Raw genomic sequence first — 21,184 nt, forward strand, 5'->3', positions numbered from 1 at the left:
TGATTGCATGGGGCCTGCTCTGGCTGTGAAACTGACAAACAGGAGTTGAAGGGCAAGCTGTAGTGATGACTGGCCCACTGATAAATGGGCCATCTAGTCAACCATTTGGAACCAGGCTGTTGGTTGATATTCAATAGCCAATCTCATTAAGCAGTACAACAGCAACTCTTCACGTGGCAATAACTCTGCGATGTACATTGCGACAGGTTGCAATGTGAACGCTGATGAAATCTTACAAACTAGTTCAACAACGGTTGTTCCAAAGTACTTGTATTGTACGTGTGGATAATTGAAAATCATTCACTCGCAATCAAACTGTCGTTCGCAACTGAACTTGCTCAAGTTAAACTAGTGATGATTTTGTGCTTATCAAACATCCAGTATGACCACCAGGGTGGATGTGCTGTAGATTTTTGGAACCAAAATGGCTTCCAATCTGAACATGTTTCAACTGATCCCATAGTTACCTCTGGTTTTTACCAGTGCATAAATATCTGTTACCTCCATCTCTAAGTGGTCTCTGAAGCTGTCAGTAACATGCTCCCTTTTCCATCTTACCACATCATCAGGGATCGTGCTCCTGGACAGGTGGAATGCGATAATGCCATAGAGCAGGTCAACCAGTCGATGAGGGATCTAGACCAAGCCTCTCTCGCTGCCATGAGCCAGAGTCTCCCCCCGCATGAAGGTGCTACACTGAAGGTGAGCACCGGTAGAGCTACAGGGAAAGAAAAACACCGCGGTGATTTTGCTGTGATTAACATCGGAGTGGTAATCGCAAACCACCGAAATTGAACAAAGGCTACCTTCCCTGGGTTCAGTCAAGGATTTGTGACGTGCGTCTGCCTTTGCACAGTTTCTAACATCAAACATCCCTATTCGAACCGGAGGGTAACTTTCAAAGAGTGTTTTTAACCTGGGAGTATTGAATTTCTGATGTTTGTTACAGTGGGCGCGGTTGTTGGTAACCAGCGTTGCTGTCACCCTCAGACTGGACCTAAATCCTTTCCCTCAGATAAAGAAACAAAGGACAGTCTGGTGACATGCCTGGATTCTTCTTTGGTTTGTTTTGTCCTGTTTTAATACAGAGCTTCACAGAGCAGATGGCCAACAGTGCCGTGGAACTGAAATACCAGATTGACGAAGTGGCGACAGCATCCAAGGGACAAGCAGAAAAACTAGGACATGCCGTAAGACCTTTATTGGACGAGCCAGGGATAAGTCTTAAAGAATGAGAGAAAGAACTGTTTTGTTACATGTACACGTGCAAGAGATTAGGCAAACGACAAAAACCAAGGCTTTCTGTCACAGTTGGTATTTATCTGTCTTTTTTGTCACACTGCCTGTTTGATCCGCCAGGTGTCATCCATGGCCAACTACTTTGACCCGCTGACGCGCAGTGCCATCGGCGCTGCGTCCAAGACCTCCAATTCACAGCGTCAGATGGCTATCTTGGACCTGACAAAAACGGTGGCCGAGTCGGGACTTCAGCTTCTGTTTGCAGCCAAAGAGGGTGGTGGGAATCCAAAGGTATGATACCATGTCTTACGCACCAGTCAAGTTACAAGTTCCCCAAATACCAAGTGCATGATGAGCAGGTACCTACGACCACAAAATGCCAGGGGTGTGTTCAGAAGTGCACTACCATGCATATGCATGTGTACTATCAATGATAAAGGTAAATGTGGTGGTGCCAATACCACCATACATATTGCGTTGTTGATCTCCAAGTGACCAACTCATCTCGCTGCTGGTCAGCTTTGCGTAACTTTTAGAATGGGCTCCTGCTCTTCCGTGTAACCATTTATCTGTGGCAATCACACAGCGAATCTTTTTGAAATTTTTTCCCATGTTCATGATGGGTGAGTACACTGTAAATGCTAGGGATTTGCTCTTGTTTACTGGAATTTTTTTTTTCCCTCCTAGGCTGTCCATACCCATGCAGCTATCGATGAAGCTGCACAAGGCATGAAGGAAGCAGTGGATGATTTGAACACCATGCTCGAGGAGGCAGCCAGTGAGTTTGGCATTGTCTCAGGAATGGTGGATACCATCTCCAAAGCCATCCTGAAGGTAGGACCCCAACCCCTCACCTGGTTTTTGTCTGTGCTGTGGCCGGAAAATGGCTGGAAAAAGTCTAACCAAGTTGACTATGGATATGCCTAGTACTGTGAGATGGACCAGAGTTTTCCAGCTATGAATCACTGTCGTAGACTAGCAACCAGCAGCATGAGAATCTTGTGCATGTACATGCACTCTTGGCAAACTTTTGGTTTGGGGAAAAAATCGTCTCCTGCCTGCTCTGTACTTTGTTGAAAAGGGCAGACCTTTTACACGTGCTGGATTTGTTTTAAGTCATTACATTTCCCTTTTGTGCCAAGTTCCCTGAACTCGGGGAATTAGAGACAGCTTTTTTTTCTGTCAACTTTGATAGAAGTACCATAGAGAACACACCAAGGCTCAGGTTGGGAGAATCTTTGCTTAGTTTGTTTCAAAATAACTGGCCCATGTTTGAATGGAAAGATGCACTTGTCCTACAGGCCTCCTTGCTTGTCTCCTTTCCGTAGGATTTGTAATAGATCATGTAATAAGTCAGCTTAGTTCCCGCGGTATGGCAGTGGGAGACGTTGAGACGCTGGTGGAAGCAGACATACCAATCCTTTTTTTCAATGGCCTTACGCATGCTCAGAACTACTAAAAACGACCGGTCTGCCCGAAGCCACCGAGTGTCTAAAAGTCTCCCAGTCCATGGGAAATCCAATCCATGGAAGTATGCCCAATGCTTGAAGTTGATGAGAAGTACCCCTTTGATGGAAATTTCATGTGATTGAAGGGGAGATTGTTCCTGAACCCCCAATTTCTCTAAATTGACCCAAATTTACCTCAAAGTTTGGTAGTAAGTTTGGGTTGAGGACTCTTAGCTCAGTACAGTAGAGTGGACATCCAGAGCTTACTCTAATCCATTCAGTCGGCCTTTGTGTCACTGTAAGAACTTTTGGACATGTTGGAGAATTCACTGAGGGCTTTTTTCCTTCTGAAATTTCTAAGCAAAGGGTTTTGACTTTTTTTTTAACCCTTGCAGACTGATGACACCTTGCCTGAGAATGAAGCGGGCGAGTTTGTGGACTATCAGACGAGCATGGTGAAGTCCTGCAAAGCTATCATCAAGACATCCCACGACATGGTAGGGCTGAATGCAGACTTTATTTTTGTAGATGGACTGATGAACAGTGTTTGCGTTTGCTCAAATTTTGCTTTTTTTTTTTTCAATTTCAATTGCGCCCATCTTTCTTGTGAATCACTGTGTGGTTTATTGTGTTCATCAAGAAATATAGTTGATTTAAGTAACTGTTTGGGTACAGAAAACATGGCAGTATTGGTTAGCTACTTGTACATGTAGCTGAAGTTTTGGTCAAGTGTAGAACTTTTTTCAGAACTTCCGATGGCACTATTAAGCTCATAGACAACTTAAGGCATACATCTAAAGGTACGATTCTGTCTTTTTGCATCTTAAGTTTTGTATGCGCTAAGTGAAAAATTAAATTTTACAAGTCCTTAATTTGGTTTGAAGTGCCAAAATGTGAGGAATAACTTTTAAAATGTTACTTTTCTGCCTCATTTAACTTACGAATATACAGATATACTAGGAAAAGTCAGCGATTATGGAAATAGTCTTTTCACAGAATATGAACTGCAAGGCTGTTGTACATGTTGATGCAACTATGCTACTTCTTTTTCATCCCTGAATACACTTAAAGCTTCTAGTTTGTAAACAAACAGCAAAAAGCCAGCAGAAGAAAGGTAGTGCCACAACACAGCTCCATTTTCAGAAAACAGCTGCCAAGAGTTAAGAATTTTGGCAGACCGTAGCTCGCAGCAACGCTCAGCTCGTCCAGGATTTGAGCCATCCTGAACTGAAACTCGTTTTGTTGCAGTCGCCGTTTCAAGCCAGTGTTTGGCAGTCGCAACATTTAGCCAGCATTCTCACGCCCATACAGAAAAAGTTGCGTCGAGTGACAAGTTTGACGACAGTTGATAGTTAGCTCAGCATTTCTGTGTTGTTTTTTATTTCCTTCTCCTTCCACCCTGCTCCCAGCTTGCAGTGAGCAAGAGGAATGTGAGTCTTGTTGAATCTATCGCATCACCCATCTTCCATTATTTCATGGACTCATTCGACATCTGTTCAACCGCCAGTCGCCAGCTTTTCTATCAATTTCCCCGTCTCCAAAAAACAGTCCCAATTTCCATGCCAGTACTTTGGTGTCAGACATCATTGCCTGTTTTAACCGGTGCATGCTTGCCCGCAGTAGTGTTGAATCTGTACGCGCATCCAGCTGTGGTGTTTCTGTGCCCGCTGAAGACGACACTGAAAAATGTGCTGCTGCAGCAGAAACCGAAGCTTAAATGCACGCTTGGAACTTCAAATTTGATGCACAGTCTCGTACAAGGCAAAAAGAGAAGTTTCCTCTTCAGCATAGTTACCTAATTTAGAGCCCAAACACTCCCCATACACATAGATTTTTGTGAAATAAGAGGAAAATGAAATGATCGGGTGTCAAAACGTTAACATGTCTACTCTTGAAAGTAAAAAACGTGATGCTGTATGTCATTAAATAGCCCCAGTACAACTCATTCTAACACCAAATGACAAAGTTCAATATAACCATCACCTTACAGCAGCATTTTCACTATTCCGCCAAGTAATTCTTCCATAACAAATGGCACTTTTTTGACCATGATGAACTCTTGTTCAGGTGAATTCTTGGTACCGGGTATGTACCAACTATTTGGATGCACAGTCACAAGAGAAGTTTCCCTGAGAGACCCTGTGCTCAGTGTAACGTTGTGTGATGTACATTGATCTAGATTGGTCTGAATTCAATTGGGTGGCATACGAGAAGCTACAATTCTGAGAAACACTGGTGTCCACCAGTAGGGCAATCAATTGTGCCTACTTCACATAGCAAAGGTGGAGAAAGGATAAAGTTTGTGTTCGAAAGGCTCATTACTTATCAACCACTTGGCTATTTGAAATTGTCATTCCTTATCAAAGGATGGGAGGGGATATTGGAATAATTGATCTCAATTGTGTCATTTATACATACCGGTACCTACTGAGTCCAAAATAACTCATATAGCAGATTATCATTATTCAACATCAGACCTAATTGCTTTCTTGCCCCCTGCTAATTTCGAGCCCTTGCACCCTGAATACCGTGCACCCCACTTGTACCCCCAAATAACCCAAGCCTCCTTCCTGCTGTTGCTAATATATGCACCTTTGACAGAATTCAAAGCAAGGCGTTCTTGTCTTTGTAAATGGGCATTTCTGATCCAACCCCACTTCCCTAGCTTCATGACGGAGCTCAGCAGCTCTAAAAAGGCTTTCGTATCCAACTAAGGCAAGCTCAGCTGAATTGTCGACCAAAGTTTGGGCCGCATATGCCATGGCTTAATTCTTGTGGCATTTTTTGTAACATCACTTCATTGTCAAGTACACGTTAAGAGTGTTGTGAAACCACACGTGTGTGAATTTCCGTCTGCGAATATTTGAAATGGCTAATCATCGCAGTCTTGCAGTGAATGTAGAGACATTTCAGTGATGTGTATAGATTTTACACAGAAGAGAATCGTTTATATCTTTGGGATGTTTGAATCTCACTGTACATATTAGCATTTGCAAACAGTATCAAAACAAGACATACGAGGACAAGTCCTCTGTTTGCTCATGTCGTATAAGGACAAGTCCTCTGTTCTATACATCCCAATATGTCATCACCTGATCCAAGGTTTTATCCAACCAAAGCTTGACAGTGCTGTCATATTCAAAGAAAGTAACTCTCAGTAGCTTGTTAAAGTGTGCAAAATATAGAAATAAAGATGTTTCTAAAATGGAGTATTGTAAAGTCAAAATTAGGTACGTGCACATGTGCCATCCGCTGAGAGGTTTGGTGTTTACCATCTGTGAACTGAGCCAAAATCAGAGGCTGAGTTGATGTCACTGAAATGTCCTGAAGTGTTTTTATGACTGGTTGTTAACATGTAAATCCTGTGAATAATGAAATCACATCCGAAGTCATCATTTAACATTTTGAGGCTGTATGTCGGTTAAGCTCAATGAAATGGTTCATGAGTTTGATGGTTGTTTTATATTAAGGGAACATTTAGCCGGTGTGCTGTACACTTATCTCAGATCTTAACTTAAATGCACCTGCTTTAAAGTGCATGGGGTCAAAATTACGCATCTGGCATCATTTTTGTCAGATCTACCTACATGCAAATGTGCAACTGCCATTGGACGTTTGCTGAGCATTCATTTATATTCACTACAGAAGAAAATGACACACACAGGACAGAAAAGATGTCTTTGATGGTGATATCAAACCAGATATCCTTCATCAAATCTGAGTGAATTGCAGTGTTCACACAAGCCTGTTATTTTTGCCATGGAGGCTGACGGAATCTGCAAATTAGGCAGTTGGTGGGTTTTATCCAAATCATTACTAATATTACTCTCTCTGAACTCGCACATGTACATGTGAGAGAGTGCATAAACACACTACTCTGATATGCGTTAGACTGAGGTCCATTCAGTTGGGTATTGGCTAGCTCTGCAGCCATTGGGTAGATGGACATTGTAATATACCGATACCTGATTGATTCAAACTCTCTCTCTTTCTTCATTGGGGATGTATCTCCTGGCTGCGCTTTTCTGTACATCACCAGGTCTCCAAGGCCAACAGCAACGTGGGTGAGTTAGGCACCCTGGCCAATAACCTCTCCCACGAGTACAGCAAGCTAGCCGAGGATGCCCGAGGAGCCATGGCCTCCACCAACCCGGAGGTAGGTCCGCGGTTTGAGGTAAGTGACGGGCTTTCAACTTTCTCTTTCACCCAGGCATTGCGGTCTCTCCCTGTGTTGGGGTACAGGCAAGAGACGGAGAGGGGAGGTTGAACAAAGACCGCTGTGACACCTCGTCAGCACAAGAGGTCAGATGGTTTTTATGTTTGGACCCTGATATCCAAACCCTGAGCAATCAGAGCCTCTGTCATCAATTACAATAATCATTTCTGAGTGTACACAGAACGGTAACAGACTGTTCATTCTCAGTTTATGTTGGACATCTTGGCGCATCGCAACTTACCTGTCGTCACTTGCAAGAACACTGACAGTCCATATGGTGTATGTATAGGATTTGTACACAAATACACACTGTCTGTGTGCCACATATACAGTCTGTATGCGATGCTTAGATCAAGTGGATAAAACGATTTAATTTTACATGCCTTTGCATGTAACGGTAATCGATAAAAAAAACCCCAAGAAATCCGGGGCATGCAACATTACTAGTCGGTAGAGACTGGAAGAGACTCGACCTTTATCCACGTACATTTGGACATTTCTGTCTGATTATGAGAATCAAATCCTGAAGTGCTCTGACCAAAAAAAGTATCCCTCTCAAAGGATAAATTAGAACCTCCCGTTCCTGCTACTTGGAGCAAAAGTCTTTCTTTGCCTGTACCCCCATTGTGAACATGGTGAAGTTCATTCATTCCATCAGTGGTACGCTAACATCTTCTGTTAATTGTCATTAAAGCTTCTTTTATTTAATTGCTTTTCCATACCAAACTATGTTCTCTTTTAAGTTTTGGTGATTTCTCATGTTTTACTTTCCTTTCAGTTGCAGTGGGTTAGGATCTTTGCTTTCGTCGGGTTGTAACCGAATATTGTCTTTTTTACAATTTTTCAGTAGTTTGTGTTCTGGTACAGAGTACATGTAACTTGGTCAGGGAAAAATGAAGAAAACTGATTTTGTTTCCTTGCTATCAACTGCAAATAAACAATTCCCTATTGTCATTCCAGCTCTGACATCATCATCTTTCTGCTTTGTGAAGTTAAAGGAAAGAATCATTTCCTTCTTTATTTGCTGCCCACCTAGTGAAGATGGTGTAAGCTAAAACTGAAAGAAAAATTGTCCCTTTAGGAGTCACTCTCCTAAGTTCTTGAAAATTTAGAAAACCTCTATGCATATTTCTCGAGATATTCAACAACATGAAGCCCGTTTTAGACACCCACTGTTATGTGTACATGTACTCGATGTACTAGGTTTCTCACTGTGAAGTTGTAGCGCCCAGCTTTCCACGTGGTGCCATTCTTATGTCATTAATTTTGACATTTCTTGCAGCTTTTATTTCCTTCTTTTTTTTCTTTCAGCAAATTTTTTTCCCTGTTCAGATTTCCATTTCTCTCTGTTCTCACGTGTCACATCACCGTATCTTCTCATCACGCATTCATGCATTTTAATTTTTCTGGTTTAAATTTCATTTTCATGGCTCCTCGGTTTTTTCCCATTCACTTGCAGCTCACTCGGAGAGACAGCACATCATTAAGCCTCGCGTTTGTTTGGTTTTTTTTTTGGCAGCACACCAAGAGTAGTGAGTTACACTTCCAGACAGCCTTGCTGCATTGCTGACAAAATCAAACTGAAATTTATTTCGGAACCTAAGATAAGGTTTCCCGATTTAGGATTTTCTTGGCCTATCTGGGACTGTCTTGGTCTCAAAGGCAAGATCAAAACTTCTTGTTGCCATTGACTTATTCCTGTTCACATTGGCTTTGCGCATTCCACTCAGCAAACTCATCTACTCTGAGCAAATTCTGAAGGCAGTCATTGAAAGCTCCATAAACAAATTTTATTATAAGTCAATGATTTGTAAATAAAGGTACATACCAGTTGATGTTATGCTACCAGAACCAAACAGAAGAAAGACAAAGTCACTAGGAATAGCTTTTGGTTGTCTGGAAGTTAAGTCTTTCACTCTTACACTAAACTCACAACTTCTGACTTTCAGAAAGCCCGTCACAATTTTATATTTGTTACTCGACAATAAAATGAGTTTCTCTGCAGGTGAGGGTTTGAGCCTCGGAACTTTCGTCTGGGCTGAGTGATATTAGAAGGCTTACCTGTGCATGCAAGTAATCTAGACATTGCCTTAATTGTTAATAGCTTTATGCAGTGTTTGATTAGATGTGGACCGATTTCAGGTGTACCGGTAGGCTGATGGGGATTAACGAACTGTTCACTTGTGCATTTTTCCACGAGAAAATTCATCCCAGATATTTTCTTGCAGCTGTCTGTATTTCAATCTCTGAGTCCACGTAATGGAATAGCAACAGTGCATTCAGACTTATTGTAGGTCAAGCAGAACTTGACTTTAAGTACAGACACTTCTTGGTATGCCTTCTTGTCTGTTAAGAGCCTTCTCATGAAGTACATTAGCTTTGTGTATAGTAGTGTAGTAGATTAGCTAATGGGCATTTGCATGTATCTGTTGAGGAACCTTTCCAGGTTAGGTTTGTGTGGAGTATTAGACCAGTGCTTTATGTAGTTATGAATTAGTCCAAGCATGTTAGCATGAATCCTTTTAGTGTAGTGGTTAGTATCATTTAACATCCATTTATGCCATGCATGAGAAACGTACATGTATTTCCTCATTTTTGGCCTTGTCATTTTGGATACCTTTAAAATTTGGCCAATTTATATTTTCTCCTCTTCCGCCAGGAATAGTCTCGTTAACTTTTCTTTTGATGTTCCTGTTGCTTTTAGTGTACGCGAACATTAATTGATGACATTTTGTATTGCAGGTCATATTGGGATATTAACTCTATTATTCGCATGTCGATGTAGAAAGGAATAGTGTAGCAGTTTTATGGTCTGCAGCAGCTATTTAATCAGAATCATTTTCTGCAGCTCAGACATTTTTGTGAGTTCCTTTGAGTTGATTCGGCGGTGGCTTCCATTATATACAGTGAATTTTGTTGACTGGTCAGAAATTTTTTACCGTGAAGTAGTTTACAAGGAAACTCTTACTTAGTTGTCCAGTTTTGTTAGTATTGCTTCATATTTTTATCGTGCTTTAGGGTATATAACGTACTGAGTAGTTTCTTGACACTTGAATCACTGTTTATTGAATGGAAGTATCTCCTTGATTCTCCTTGTCTCTTTTGCGTCTTGTACTTTACTTCATTTCTGTAAACCTGCTCTGTGTTTCTGCCCACCCTCTGCCTATTCCTCCTGGTTTCTTTTCTGATTCTCCCTTCCTCCGTTCCACCTCCTCCGGACATTCATCCTTTTTGTAGGTTGCCCAGAGGATCAAGTCGGCAGTGGACAATCTTGGAAACGCCAGCATTGAGCTTGTCAAGAATGCTGGCACGGTGCAGTGCAACCCCACCGATAATATGGCCAAGCGGGATCTGGTGGATAATGCACGTTCTGTGGTTGAGAAGGTACGTGTTGAGTCGTTGGATGGTCGCCCTTTCAAAGCATTGGCTTTCAAATGAATCTTTCCTTTTATTTTCTTGGTTTTGTTCTTGTGACTTTTTGACTTTCCTGCAGCAGCTGATGTTTTGCCAGTATTCCTCTCTTGTGGGTTCCTTCATATACTTCAGGGTTCGCCTTCTTTTCCTTTGCAGTGTAACTTTGTGATGGCAGCCCTCCAGGCAGGTTCCAGCGGCACCCAGGCCTGCATCAACGCGGCCAGCACCGTCTCGGGCATTATTGGGGACCTGGACACCACCATTATGTTTGCCTCAGCCGGAACCCTGAGTGCCGAGCCGGAAGGTGGCTCCTTTTCAGACCACAGGTAAGAGGAGAGGCTTATTTTTCTGTTTTCTTTCTGCGGGTCCATCGAAGGATTTCTGGACTGTGATTTCGCTCCAGAGAGTCTTGAAGGGGTAAATCAGGAACAGTGCTTATCTTCTCTTGGATCTGAATGCTGCAAAGTGTGGAGGGCCATTTATCACTAAACAAGACATTGTCATTGTATCGGATCCGAAGCAAACAGTAGAAATGGCATTAAGGCACTGAAGTGCTCCATGTTAAAAGTAAAGTTTATGCTCAGAATAAAAGCCTGTTGCCGCAAACTTGCAGCCTCACAAGTGGTACTTTCAAAAACTGACCATGTTTCAACATAAGTTAGTTTTACATTGCCTTTTTATAATATTTGTTTGTATTTTCATGCCAAGTATGCCCTCATCATCATCATACACCCTTCTTTCCCTAGAAGCAGGGGTTGGACGGGTCCTCCCTATAGTTGGCTTCACTGGTCTGTTATAATGGGTTGTCTTCTACCCTTAAAGGCACAGTTATGCTTTGATTCCATACGCCATAGCTAGACTACTGAGGACTTCCCAAAGTTTGGACTGTTGAGAGATCTGGAGGAAGCTTGCTATACTTCACTGCTTGGTTTTTGCAGGGAGAGCATCTTGAAGACGGCCAAGGCCCTTGTGGAAGACACAAAGACACTGGTGACTGGGGCAGCCTCCACCCAGGAACAGCTAGCCAATGCTGCACAGTCGGCCGTTTCCACCATCACCAAACTGGCCGATGTCGTCAAGCTAGGGGCTGCCACTCTGGGTGGGGATGACCCCGACGGACAGGTAAGGACATAGGGTCATCTACCGCAAGTCTACATGGGTATAGACCTTTTTCCTGTGATGTCACGACCATGCTGGACCTATGATGTGTTGTGATGGTAACGATGCATAGTGTTGGGATAGTAATCCACCTATTGAAGATAAATTAGTCGAGCATGCAGCATTGGCACGTGCGCTTGCTCGTGGTTGAAGCTTCCCCTAAGTATACATGCGATCACCATGGCCAAGGCGGTCCACACGTGGTTGTATTCTTTACATTTAGTCACGTGGGTGAAAAAGGTCTATAGAGTTATCAGTCATGAATATCTCATCCCAGCACTATTTCAAATAGCTTTATGTTCAATCCGCCATAGACCTAGAGTTGCACTACTGTCAGTCTGAAGCCTTGGGAACAGGTGTTTTCAATTAATTCCTTGTTGCACAAAGTTCCTCATTCTAAAAGTCATCAAGAAGGAACATCACTGGCTGTGCAGGGTCAGATGAACTTAGTTTGACCATAACATTTGCAAGCATGACAGACAGTCGTTTTTGTTTCTTGAAGTAGTAGTTCAGTGTTAAGGGCTTGGAACCCATCAAGCTTTTTGCTTGTGTTGTCTGTGTGGGTGGCAGTTTTGAATGTGATGCTTTAAAGGAATCGGTAAAAGGAGAAAGTGACATAGATCTATACTAGATCTACACCATATAAGCTCCACTCCCAGTTAGAATCCTGCAGTCTCCTGAAGACGGACAGAGTACACTGTTCGAAACGTCGAGTTATTCCCCGGTTCTTCTCAGAACCACACTTTACTCAAAGAAGAGATAAATACATGGTGTTACCGCAATCTTTACTATAGATCTAGTTTCTTTCACCATGAAAACCTTTAAGTCTTATATGAGAAAGTGACATGCTTTCTATCATTTGCGGATTATGCGGATGAACTCTCATGCATGTGATAAATCCCTTCCGCCATGCTTATAGTTAAACATTGATTGATGTTGAAGGTGCTGCTGATCAATGCTGTCAAGGATGTTGCCTCAGCTCTGGGTGATCTCATCACTGCCACCAAGAGTGCATCGGGGAAAGGGGTAGACGACCCGTCAGTTGGTAACCTCAAGAGCTCGGCTAAGGTGGGTAGGGGATATCTAGGAATGGGCTCACTACTCAAGCTCCCTCCGTTCAACAGCAAGAAAAAAGTGAGGTGCCCCGAGCTTGAGTTGTTTGCGGAAGTCTGCGGTTTCCCAACTGCTGTTTAGTTTTTGACCCAAAGCAGACGCGGTCAGATGAAGTGTTTGAAGGAAAGGTAGGGGGAAAAGTAAACTCCCCTCAGTGTTTAAGCTCTGGTCTACATGCTCATGAAGATTTTAACCTAGAGAGTGTGCTCTCATGTGACCTCGGGATATCTCTGAACGAAAGCTGATAACGGTTGATTAAAAGCGGTCATGCTGGGACGTTTTTCTCGACCACTTTTTAGGCCTAATTTAATGCCGTGGGCTTATCCAACTCTCGCTTACCAGGGGCCATTTATTTAACGCCCACTTGAGGCCCTGGATGTCATGCACATAGAATATTGAGATTAAAAGGACCCTGGATGTCAAACACATAGAATATTGAGATTAAAAGGACCCTGGATGTCAAACACGTAGAATATTGAGATTAAAAGGACCCTGGATGTCATACACATAGAATATTGAGATTAAAAGGACCCTGGATGTCATACACATAGAATATTAAGATTAAAAGGACCCTGGATGTCAAACACATAGAATATTGAGATTAAAAGGACCCTGGATGTCATACACATAGAATATTGAGATTAAAAGGACCCTGGATGTCATACACATAGAAAATTGAGATTAAAAGGACCCTGGATGTCAAACACATAGAATATTGAGATTAAAAGTTGTGCGCACACAGCACCGTCCGTGCCGTAAACCACCACAAACCACGGACGTGTATAATGAAATCTGGACTGGCAATGCCCTTAATCAGCTTTAGAGATCATTGAATCTACTCGCGGCCATTTTACGGAGCCGAATACAAAGCTTTCCTGGCAATGCCCACCTTTGTTCTTCCTGACGTCAATAGAGGGGAGCTAACCCACACATTTGTATTCGGCTCGGAAAATGGCCGCTAGTTGGCTTCTTTTCATACAAAGGCGTTGCGTTGCAAGTCCCGGTTTTTTATATACGTCCCTGCAACAAACACAATGTGACCAGTGGGAAGCCATTTTTAAGGAGCAAAGCGTCTTGTCTTGTCAGGACATGGGGTCTATACACCCTCAGTCTATTGCTGTCTTCACTTTCATCGCGTAGTTCATTGGATGAACATTTACTGGTGGCATTATGCTAGGAAACACAAAAACTATCAAAGTACAACAACACTAAGTTGTTATGGAATGAGAGGTTTGGTGTCTTTGTTTCCGATATCCATGGCGATAGTCTCTTCAAGTTGAAGTGTGTGATAACTTGTGTTCTCTGTTTTCAATCCTCACGACGACTCTAGCTGAAAGGCTGACAAATATTCTGCCAGTGCTGAGATGTGAGGATTATTAATCTGACTTCTCACCTGTTAACAGGTCATGGTCACCAATGTGACGTCACTTCTTAAGACTGTCAAGAGCGTTGAGGACGAGGCTTGTAGAGGTACCAGAGCCTTGGAAGCGACTATTGATGCCATCACCCAGGAAGCAAAGGTCAGGTCACCATATGCGCTCTAATGGTTGCCTCTTACAGAGGACCTGTGGGTACCACATGTAGAAATATCCAATCAAGACTTTCATGCCGAAGATGCTCAACAAATCGACACGCTTAGCAGAATCAGTTAAAAGGAAATTCACTCGGAGATTGTACATAACGTGGCATGTTCCCAGGAGATTAATCGAACCTGCGTACTAAAGTCAGACCTACTTGCGTTCAGAGACTCTGTCAGGTAAACACCTTCTCAAACGTTGCCTCTGAAAGTAGAGAGTCCGTGGTTTCTTAGGTCTTAAATACCGCATTCGTTTTTTTCCCAGGGAGTATTGTTCTTGACAACTGTAGTTGGTTGAGAGTTGTTGTAGTTGTGCTGCATTGAAAGACAGAGCATCTCATTTACAAACTTTTGGCCATGTTGGCCCTTCAAATAGTTCCGATGAATCCTTGAACTTGGACAACATCGTAAGGTTTATCCTTGAAACCATCGAAGTTTCAGAAGATCCATGTTTTTTAAAATCTTTTTTCCATTGTGCCGTCTCAGATACTGGACAACCCGTCCGTCGGCGACCGTCGTGCCACACCAGAGCAGCTCATCCGCAGCACAAAGGCTGTAACTTTGGCGACGGCAAAGGCCGTTGGTGCAGGAAACTCTGGGAAGCAGGATGACGTGACCGCTGCCGCCAACCTGGCTCGGCAGGCCTTGTTTGCCATGATAGACTGCTGTAGGGTAGGCTCTGAGAAGATGCTGTGAAGGAAATGGAAACGGGTCCTTAAGTCTGGTTTCTTTTGCCAAAACATGGACTATAATGCAGAAATCTTTAAGAGTTGCCCTTTTCATATTTGTTTAGATGCTGACAAATATCAGCTGCACCATTTTCGAAGGTCATTGTCTTGGCAAGCTACATGTGAGATTTTCAGAGGTCAGCTCCCCTCCCACCTGCTTTTTGGCACCCCCCCTGAAATGGTTTTTGCACTTTGTTCATCCCACAGGGAGCAGCCAGTGCAGCAGATTCAGTAGACATGAGGGAGAGAACTCTCTACGTGGGCAAGCAGTGCTCGGATGCCTTCAGGGCTTTGTTAGAACAGGTCCACTCGGTGAGTTCAGATAGCGAAAGACCAGAAGCCAAAGTAGATGATCAAAGCAGTGACTTAGAGACAGTGTTGCCCTGTGAATTGATGCACTGAACACATAAATAGGAGGAGGCTAACAGCTACAAGATATGATGTTCCAATAGAGAGCTTTTCTTTTATTTTCAACTTCTGCACGTAACTAGAGGTTAAACAAACAACTGGCTTGAAGGTAGAAAGTCAAAAACCTTTTGTAGTGTTCAGTGATTGTATTTCTATACTTCTAAGGTGTTCTGTATTTGGTGTGGCAATTGTCAACCTACATCCAGGTTAATGATTCCAGTTAACATGAAGGGGACCTGCAGGTGCAGTTGTTAGAGATCAAAGGTTCCTGTTGAAATACATGTACTACTGTCCAATAAGCAGATGTAACCCAATTTTACCTTGTCTCAATTCTGTATGGCTGTGTTTTGATTTTGATAGAACATCCAGCGGCCCTCACCGGACAGCAAGCAACGCCTCGGACAGCACTCCAAGCGAGTTGCCCAGACGGTCGGGGAGCTGGTGCAGGCCGCAGAGGCGCTCAAGGGTAAGAGGCGGTCATGCCGTGGGCCCCAGCCCACACTCAATCTGAAAGAGAGGCTGTACTGGCAAGCCGTGGTCCCAACTCGGAAGAAAAGACGATTCAGACATGATCTGAGATATGTTTTCCATGATGATCTGGAGACAATTATTGATCTTCAACTTGTTGATATCTTGCCAATTTATTTTTTATATTTTTAAGGTTCTGATTGGGTTGATCCTGAAGACCCCAATGTGATTGCCGAGAATGAGCTCCTCAGTGCCGCTAATGCCATCGAGGCAGCTGCCAAGAAACTGTCTCAACTTCAGCCCAGAGGCCGAGCAAGGGTATGTAGGAAGTGGTTCTTGTGGAAGCCACGGTTGTAAATATGCTGCCGTTTAGGATCACACGCTGTCTCGTTACCACTTGGATTTGATTTCCTCTCTGCAAGTTTTATTTTGGTTTCATTTGATCGGCCAGTTCACAATTCTGTTCCCTCTTTTCATAGCTGCTCTCTCTTCTTCAAAATGGCTGCTTTCTCTTTATGTACTTTTGCAGCAGAGAAAAAGGAGAATTTCAAAGTTTTCACGTGGGGGAACTCTTTATTGCCAACAGAAACTTCAATTATCAATGTACAATTCAAACTGTTACCCATATGTATTAGTTTATGACTGATGCCTTTTTGTGTAAAAGTCTGTTTACAACAGTGCTTAAAATGTCAGTGTTTTTTGAAAGAAGTTTTTAAATCAGCCCAAGAGAACATCCACTTGTGCTTTTAATGATGCATGCAACATCTCCGTTGGCATTCAAACTGCACACTAACTCTCTACAGCCATTCCACTAATGACCTGGTATTCACGCCTGATATTGTAATCATTTTGTCTGTCGTCATCATCACCATCACCCCTATATCATCCTTTGATTGGTTGATGGGTTGGACAGCGTGATAGCACCACGGGTGTCTGGCGTCGTGTTTGGGCCGGGCAGGACCTGTGTAACCTAGTACGTACCCTCTAGCCCCTACCGGCTCCAGTCATGCTCGCTTGCATTCTCGTCTGCATGAGGCTCACCGGTACTTGTCACCGTGCGTTGGGAAGTGCCCTCTTCTAAGTGTTGCGCATTTTGGCATCTGGCCGTTTGCATTGCATGATTCGTCTCTTGCACATGAAGATCTGACATTGATATGCCTATGACTGCTACGTATCTGTGACTGCAGTGCATCTTGCCAACAGTTATGCTTTGTTTGATTCCTGTAAAAGTCTGTTTCCTAATTCCTGTTAGCACAAATGCACTGGGAAACTGAAAATACAGGCTTGACACACATTTAAAGTTCTTGACCGAATTCAGTCTTGCCAAGTTTTCACCCCTGCAGATATTTTCTATGAAGTCAAATTTTTTCTCTTGTGCAAAAATCACTCGTACACAGTCGCACATACTTGTTTTTGAGTAAAGCATGCCTTGCATGGACAGTGTGGGTTGGCCTATGGTAAGAGAAGAAACCCTACCTCATCAGTAAACAGGGAGCCGTCTTGGGCCTCCTGGACAGAGAGAAAGGGACGGCCTGATAACAGCATGGCCCGATGCACAACGGGTCAAAGTCGAGTGATATTCTGCATGATATGTGTGGTTTGGGTTGAAGGCAAAGACACAAAGCTCAACTCAATGCAGACATAGCCTGTAGCGTCTTACTTGTTCTATGCAGCAACAAACAACGCAGTGGCTGCATCAAATCGTTATTGTACTTCGCATCCTGCAGAGCTCAGCATCCAAGTCGTCTATAGTGGAGTTAACCATGTGGATCTCTTGCAGAAAGTGTTAACGTGGTTAACAGTATACCGAGTTGCTTTTCATCTTGTCATTTAGTGGAAAAATTCAGCATTAGCAATTCTTTCCAGCAAGAAAAATAACTGAGAAAACAAAACCACCTGTCATGTCCCTCTACTCGATTCACTCTCCAGAAGTTCAAATAAAGTTCTGCAGAGGAGGAATGGTGCACGGTGCTTGAAGCGTCAAGTTAACTTGTTCTGACGACCCAAAAACTCACAAAAGAGATACATGATGCTGGTGAAAACTTGGTCTCATCGATTCTCCATCCAGCAAAGCTTTTTAAATCTTAGTTTGGCTGTGGTTCTTTCAATTTCTTGTTAAAAGAATTGCGCACTTTCCTAGATCTAAATGGATGCTAGAGACATTTCATTGATGTAGTTTCTGGAAATATAATGAGTTTGATTTTTGGGTGTGGGAGCATTTTGAAGGAAAACTGACAGAGTGTTGAGAACTGATTGTTCCATTCCTGGCCCATCAGGACAGGAAACTGCCGTATTCTGTATGATATGTTTGCATTTGGGTTGACAGTGGAGATGCCAAGCTCAACCTAATCCAGACATAACACGCAGCGTCCTGCACTGTCAAGCCCCCTCACAACAGCAAGAGATACCCCCGTCGGCTGAGCTGTCCAACCCGCTGGGGTGACTTCAATGCCAGGCATTGACGTATTGAATGCCGTCATTTGTGTGTCATGCATTTCACTTCAGTGGTTCCTGTTGCCGTACTATTCACTGCCAATGAAATCCTGAAGGCTGGTTCATTCTTGATGGGAAAGCAAACACAAACGTGAATTTGTGACATCAGATCGAATATATTCAAGTTCCCAAGGGTTGAAAATATCTCAACACGAGTAAATGTTGCTGCAAATCTTTTGCGGCGTCTTTGCTGTCACATTGGCCTGCAATATGAAGTGGCCTTTAAATAAACGTCCCCACTTGTTACAGTGTTTAAGACGTGAAGCAAGTGGCATTTCAAGGTTTGGTTTTGGGCAGGGGGCAAAATGGAGACTTTGTCAAAAAAAAACTTACGCTGATATCAACCCGATACAAGTACTTCTAAACTTACAAGGAAATGATCGCATGTGCATGTGGTTATATTGAACTGCCCCTAGTCAACAGTGTGACAGCCCTTGTGTGACAGCCCTTGTGTGAAGATGTACATGCAAGACTGTAGATCGTTGTCCTGTCTTAATCAAGGGAAATGATGAACATGGAAACCATAGGGACAGCCCAACCTCCACTTTTAAGTCCCCACCAGAAGGGACAGAAATCAACAAAATCAAATCAAATCAAGCACTACGTGGTTTTTGCATAAATCTCAAGTGTGAACATCCTAGCCACACATACATGTATTCTAATCCCTTTATTTCAGTATATGTACTTCTCAGTGTCAGTGATGTTGGGACTTTCATAAGACTCTTCACAAGACCAGCGGCAAGAGAAAAGCAATGCGATGATTAATCACGAAGGGATGCTTTTGAATAGCATGTGATTTGAATTTAGACTGGAGGCCTTGTGTTGGTGCTGCGATGGTCTGGTCATGTGGGGTCTTATGATGATCTTTAGAAGTCTTAGTATACATTTTGATGTGTGAGACAAGTCGGAAGTAACTTATCCATGTTGGGCAATGAGGTTATTTGATACAGATGTTGTACACTGTAGAAATGAAGCATTATCTTGGGGTTCTGCATTTGGGCATTGAAGTTTGCTTAGTGGTTGGTATTTTGTTTGCGTGCAGCAATGTACATGTAGTTTGTGGGATTTGTTTTTTTTGTTTTCTCTATTATTTTATGGTTTTTTTTGGTATTAAGTTTAATTTTCAGTATGCGGTGGGTAAAAACAGTGAATGGAAATATTTGTTTGGTTATCAGGAATTGGGACGCGTGATACTTTCACAAATTTGGGAAGTTTCCAGATTTCTTCTATTTGGTTTATCCTCGGGGAAAACATGCGAGATGTTTGGTTTCAAGTGTGGTGCAGAAAAATGTGAGGAGTGGAAAACTCGTGTGTCAAACATGTCACATTTTGGGGAAATGGATTTCATCCTCCATTAACCATGGGTTGCCATAGTAACTGCATATAAATGCCCTCTTCTCACTCACTTCCATTCGTGCCCTCAGCAAGCAGATGAAAGCTTGAACTTTGAAGAGCAAATCTTGGAAGCAGCCAAGGCCATTGCTAATGCCACCAGCGCCTTGGTGAAGGCTGCATCGGCTGCACAGAGGGAGCTGGTTGAACAAGGAATGGTAAGAATATTGATTGCCCCCCCCGCCCCGTACCACTTTTGCTCTTACCTTTATTATGATCGAGATACTTACAACTTACAATGTTTTTACAACTCTGCTACTTTTGTACGTACATGTACGTTTATCTAATTCAGAAGTCTGTGATCATGTGCCTTGGTGTTTCGGGTGGAGCATTAATCACCGTGAATGATCACATTTTATCCAAAGAAGCATCTGGACGGTTTCAAGCAGATGGAAAACATGCTTGGAATAGTCTTTCATAGGACAGATGTCATTAATCTGGAATGAACTTGCATCATTGAATGTATGCATCTCCTTGAATTGCTACCTGTTGTCTGTAGCCTGCTTCTCCAGTCACCACCTGAAAGTAAACCAGTAAATTGCTGTAGTAATCGTGTTTGAATATGAATGAGCTACTGACCTCTGGCAGTACCGTGATTTTGTCCTGATAATTGGGTTGACAGGTTGTGGCCAACCCAGCACCCTACAGCGAAGATGGCCAGTGGTCCATGGGTCTCATCTCGGCTGCCCGCAAAGTGGCTGCGGCCACGCAGGGCCTGTGCGAAGCGGCCAATGCCGTAGTCCAGGGCCACGCTTCTCAGGAGCGACTGATCTCGTCAGCCAAGCAGGTGGCCAGCTCCACTGCCCAGCTGCTGGTGGCCTGTAAGGTCAAGGCTAGCACCTTCAGCGAGCCCATGAGACGATTACAGGTGGGTACAAATGCTTGCACAAAGTTATGCATCTTGCCTGACATTTCCAAATAACAGATGCACTTTTTTTGTACATTATTGGTAACGCATCCATTTGGGGATGTTCTGAATTGAGAAGTTAGTAAACTTGAAACTTTAACCATGACTACAATTTCTAATTGCTAACTTCAATCTCTTTACATGGGCATTTTTGCCAAGGGTGTTCCTTACACCCTTCCCTAACAGTCCTCTAAAGATATCAATTCTCTTTGTATATGGAAGAAAGCAAGTCCATGAAAGTCCCATATCAGTTCATTGGCTGGGCTGTAACCAGGATCCATCAAACATTATCAAAACCAGAAATACAATTTGTATACACCACCTGAATAAATCTCCATTATCTGATTGGTGAGTCTTTAATTTCGTGTTCGTGAATTATCAAAACGGTGAGCAATTGGAATCACATTCAGCTACTGTATCCGGTAGGTTTTGTCACTGGGAATGGAACATTCCCTGTGCTTTGTACCTCACAAAATTATCCTCACCACTGTACTCAAACATTCATTATCTGTCTATTTGAGGATGTAGAATGTATGGCATTGACCTAACCCTCTAACTGTACTTCTGGGGTTGTACACGTATCATGTAAAGATTGTGAGATATTTATGATTAACTAAAATTGGA

At 42.9% G+C, this 21,184-nt stretch overlaps 1 protein-coding gene across 13 annotated transcripts in view; it reads left to right on the forward strand.

Annotated features, from left to right (window-relative positions):
* LOC110976030 (talin-1-like) overlaps positions 1-21,184 on the forward strand; it is an 82,080-nt gene that overhangs the window by 57,706 nt on the left and 3,190 nt on the right. For 6 of the 13 annotated variants that reach the window (XM_087140400.1, XM_022228956.2, XM_087140406.1 and 3 more), the window contains 18 exons: positions 570-702; positions 1,089-1,190; positions 1,360-1,530; positions 1,927-2,073; positions 3,083-3,184; positions 4,097-4,117; positions 6,727-6,861; positions 10,141-10,287; positions 10,474-10,643; positions 11,256-11,439; positions 12,418-12,543; positions 13,992-14,108; positions 14,651-14,836; positions 15,100-15,204; positions 15,661-15,766; positions 15,962-16,086; positions 19,686-19,811; positions 20,276-20,521. In XM_087140400.1, the coding sequence (XP_086996526.1) occupies positions 570-702; positions 1,089-1,190; positions 1,360-1,530; positions 1,927-2,073; positions 3,083-3,184; positions 4,097-4,117; positions 6,727-6,861; positions 10,141-10,287; positions 10,474-10,643; positions 11,256-11,439; positions 12,418-12,543; positions 13,992-14,108; positions 14,651-14,836; positions 15,100-15,204; positions 15,661-15,766; positions 15,962-16,086; positions 19,686-19,811; positions 20,276-20,521 (2,449 nt within the window). The remainder of the gene's footprint in view (positions 1-569; positions 703-1,088; positions 1,191-1,359; positions 1,531-1,926; positions 2,074-3,082; positions 3,185-4,096; positions 4,118-6,726; positions 6,862-10,140; positions 10,288-10,473; positions 10,644-11,255; positions 11,440-12,417; positions 12,544-13,991; positions 14,109-14,650; positions 14,837-15,099; positions 15,205-15,660; positions 15,767-15,961; positions 16,087-19,685; positions 19,812-20,275; positions 20,522-21,184) is intronic. The other 7 variants (XM_087140402.1, XM_022228959.2, XM_087140405.1 and 4 more) reach the window with 3 other exon arrangements.

Source organism: Acanthaster planci, linkage group LG08, assembly GCF_054643075.1.
Source record: "Acanthaster planci isolate LZ-2023a linkage group LG08, COTS_SCS, whole genome shotgun sequence".
NCBI classification, from domain to species: domain Eukaryota; kingdom Metazoa; phylum Echinodermata; class Asteroidea; order Valvatida; family Acanthasteridae; genus Acanthaster; species Acanthaster planci.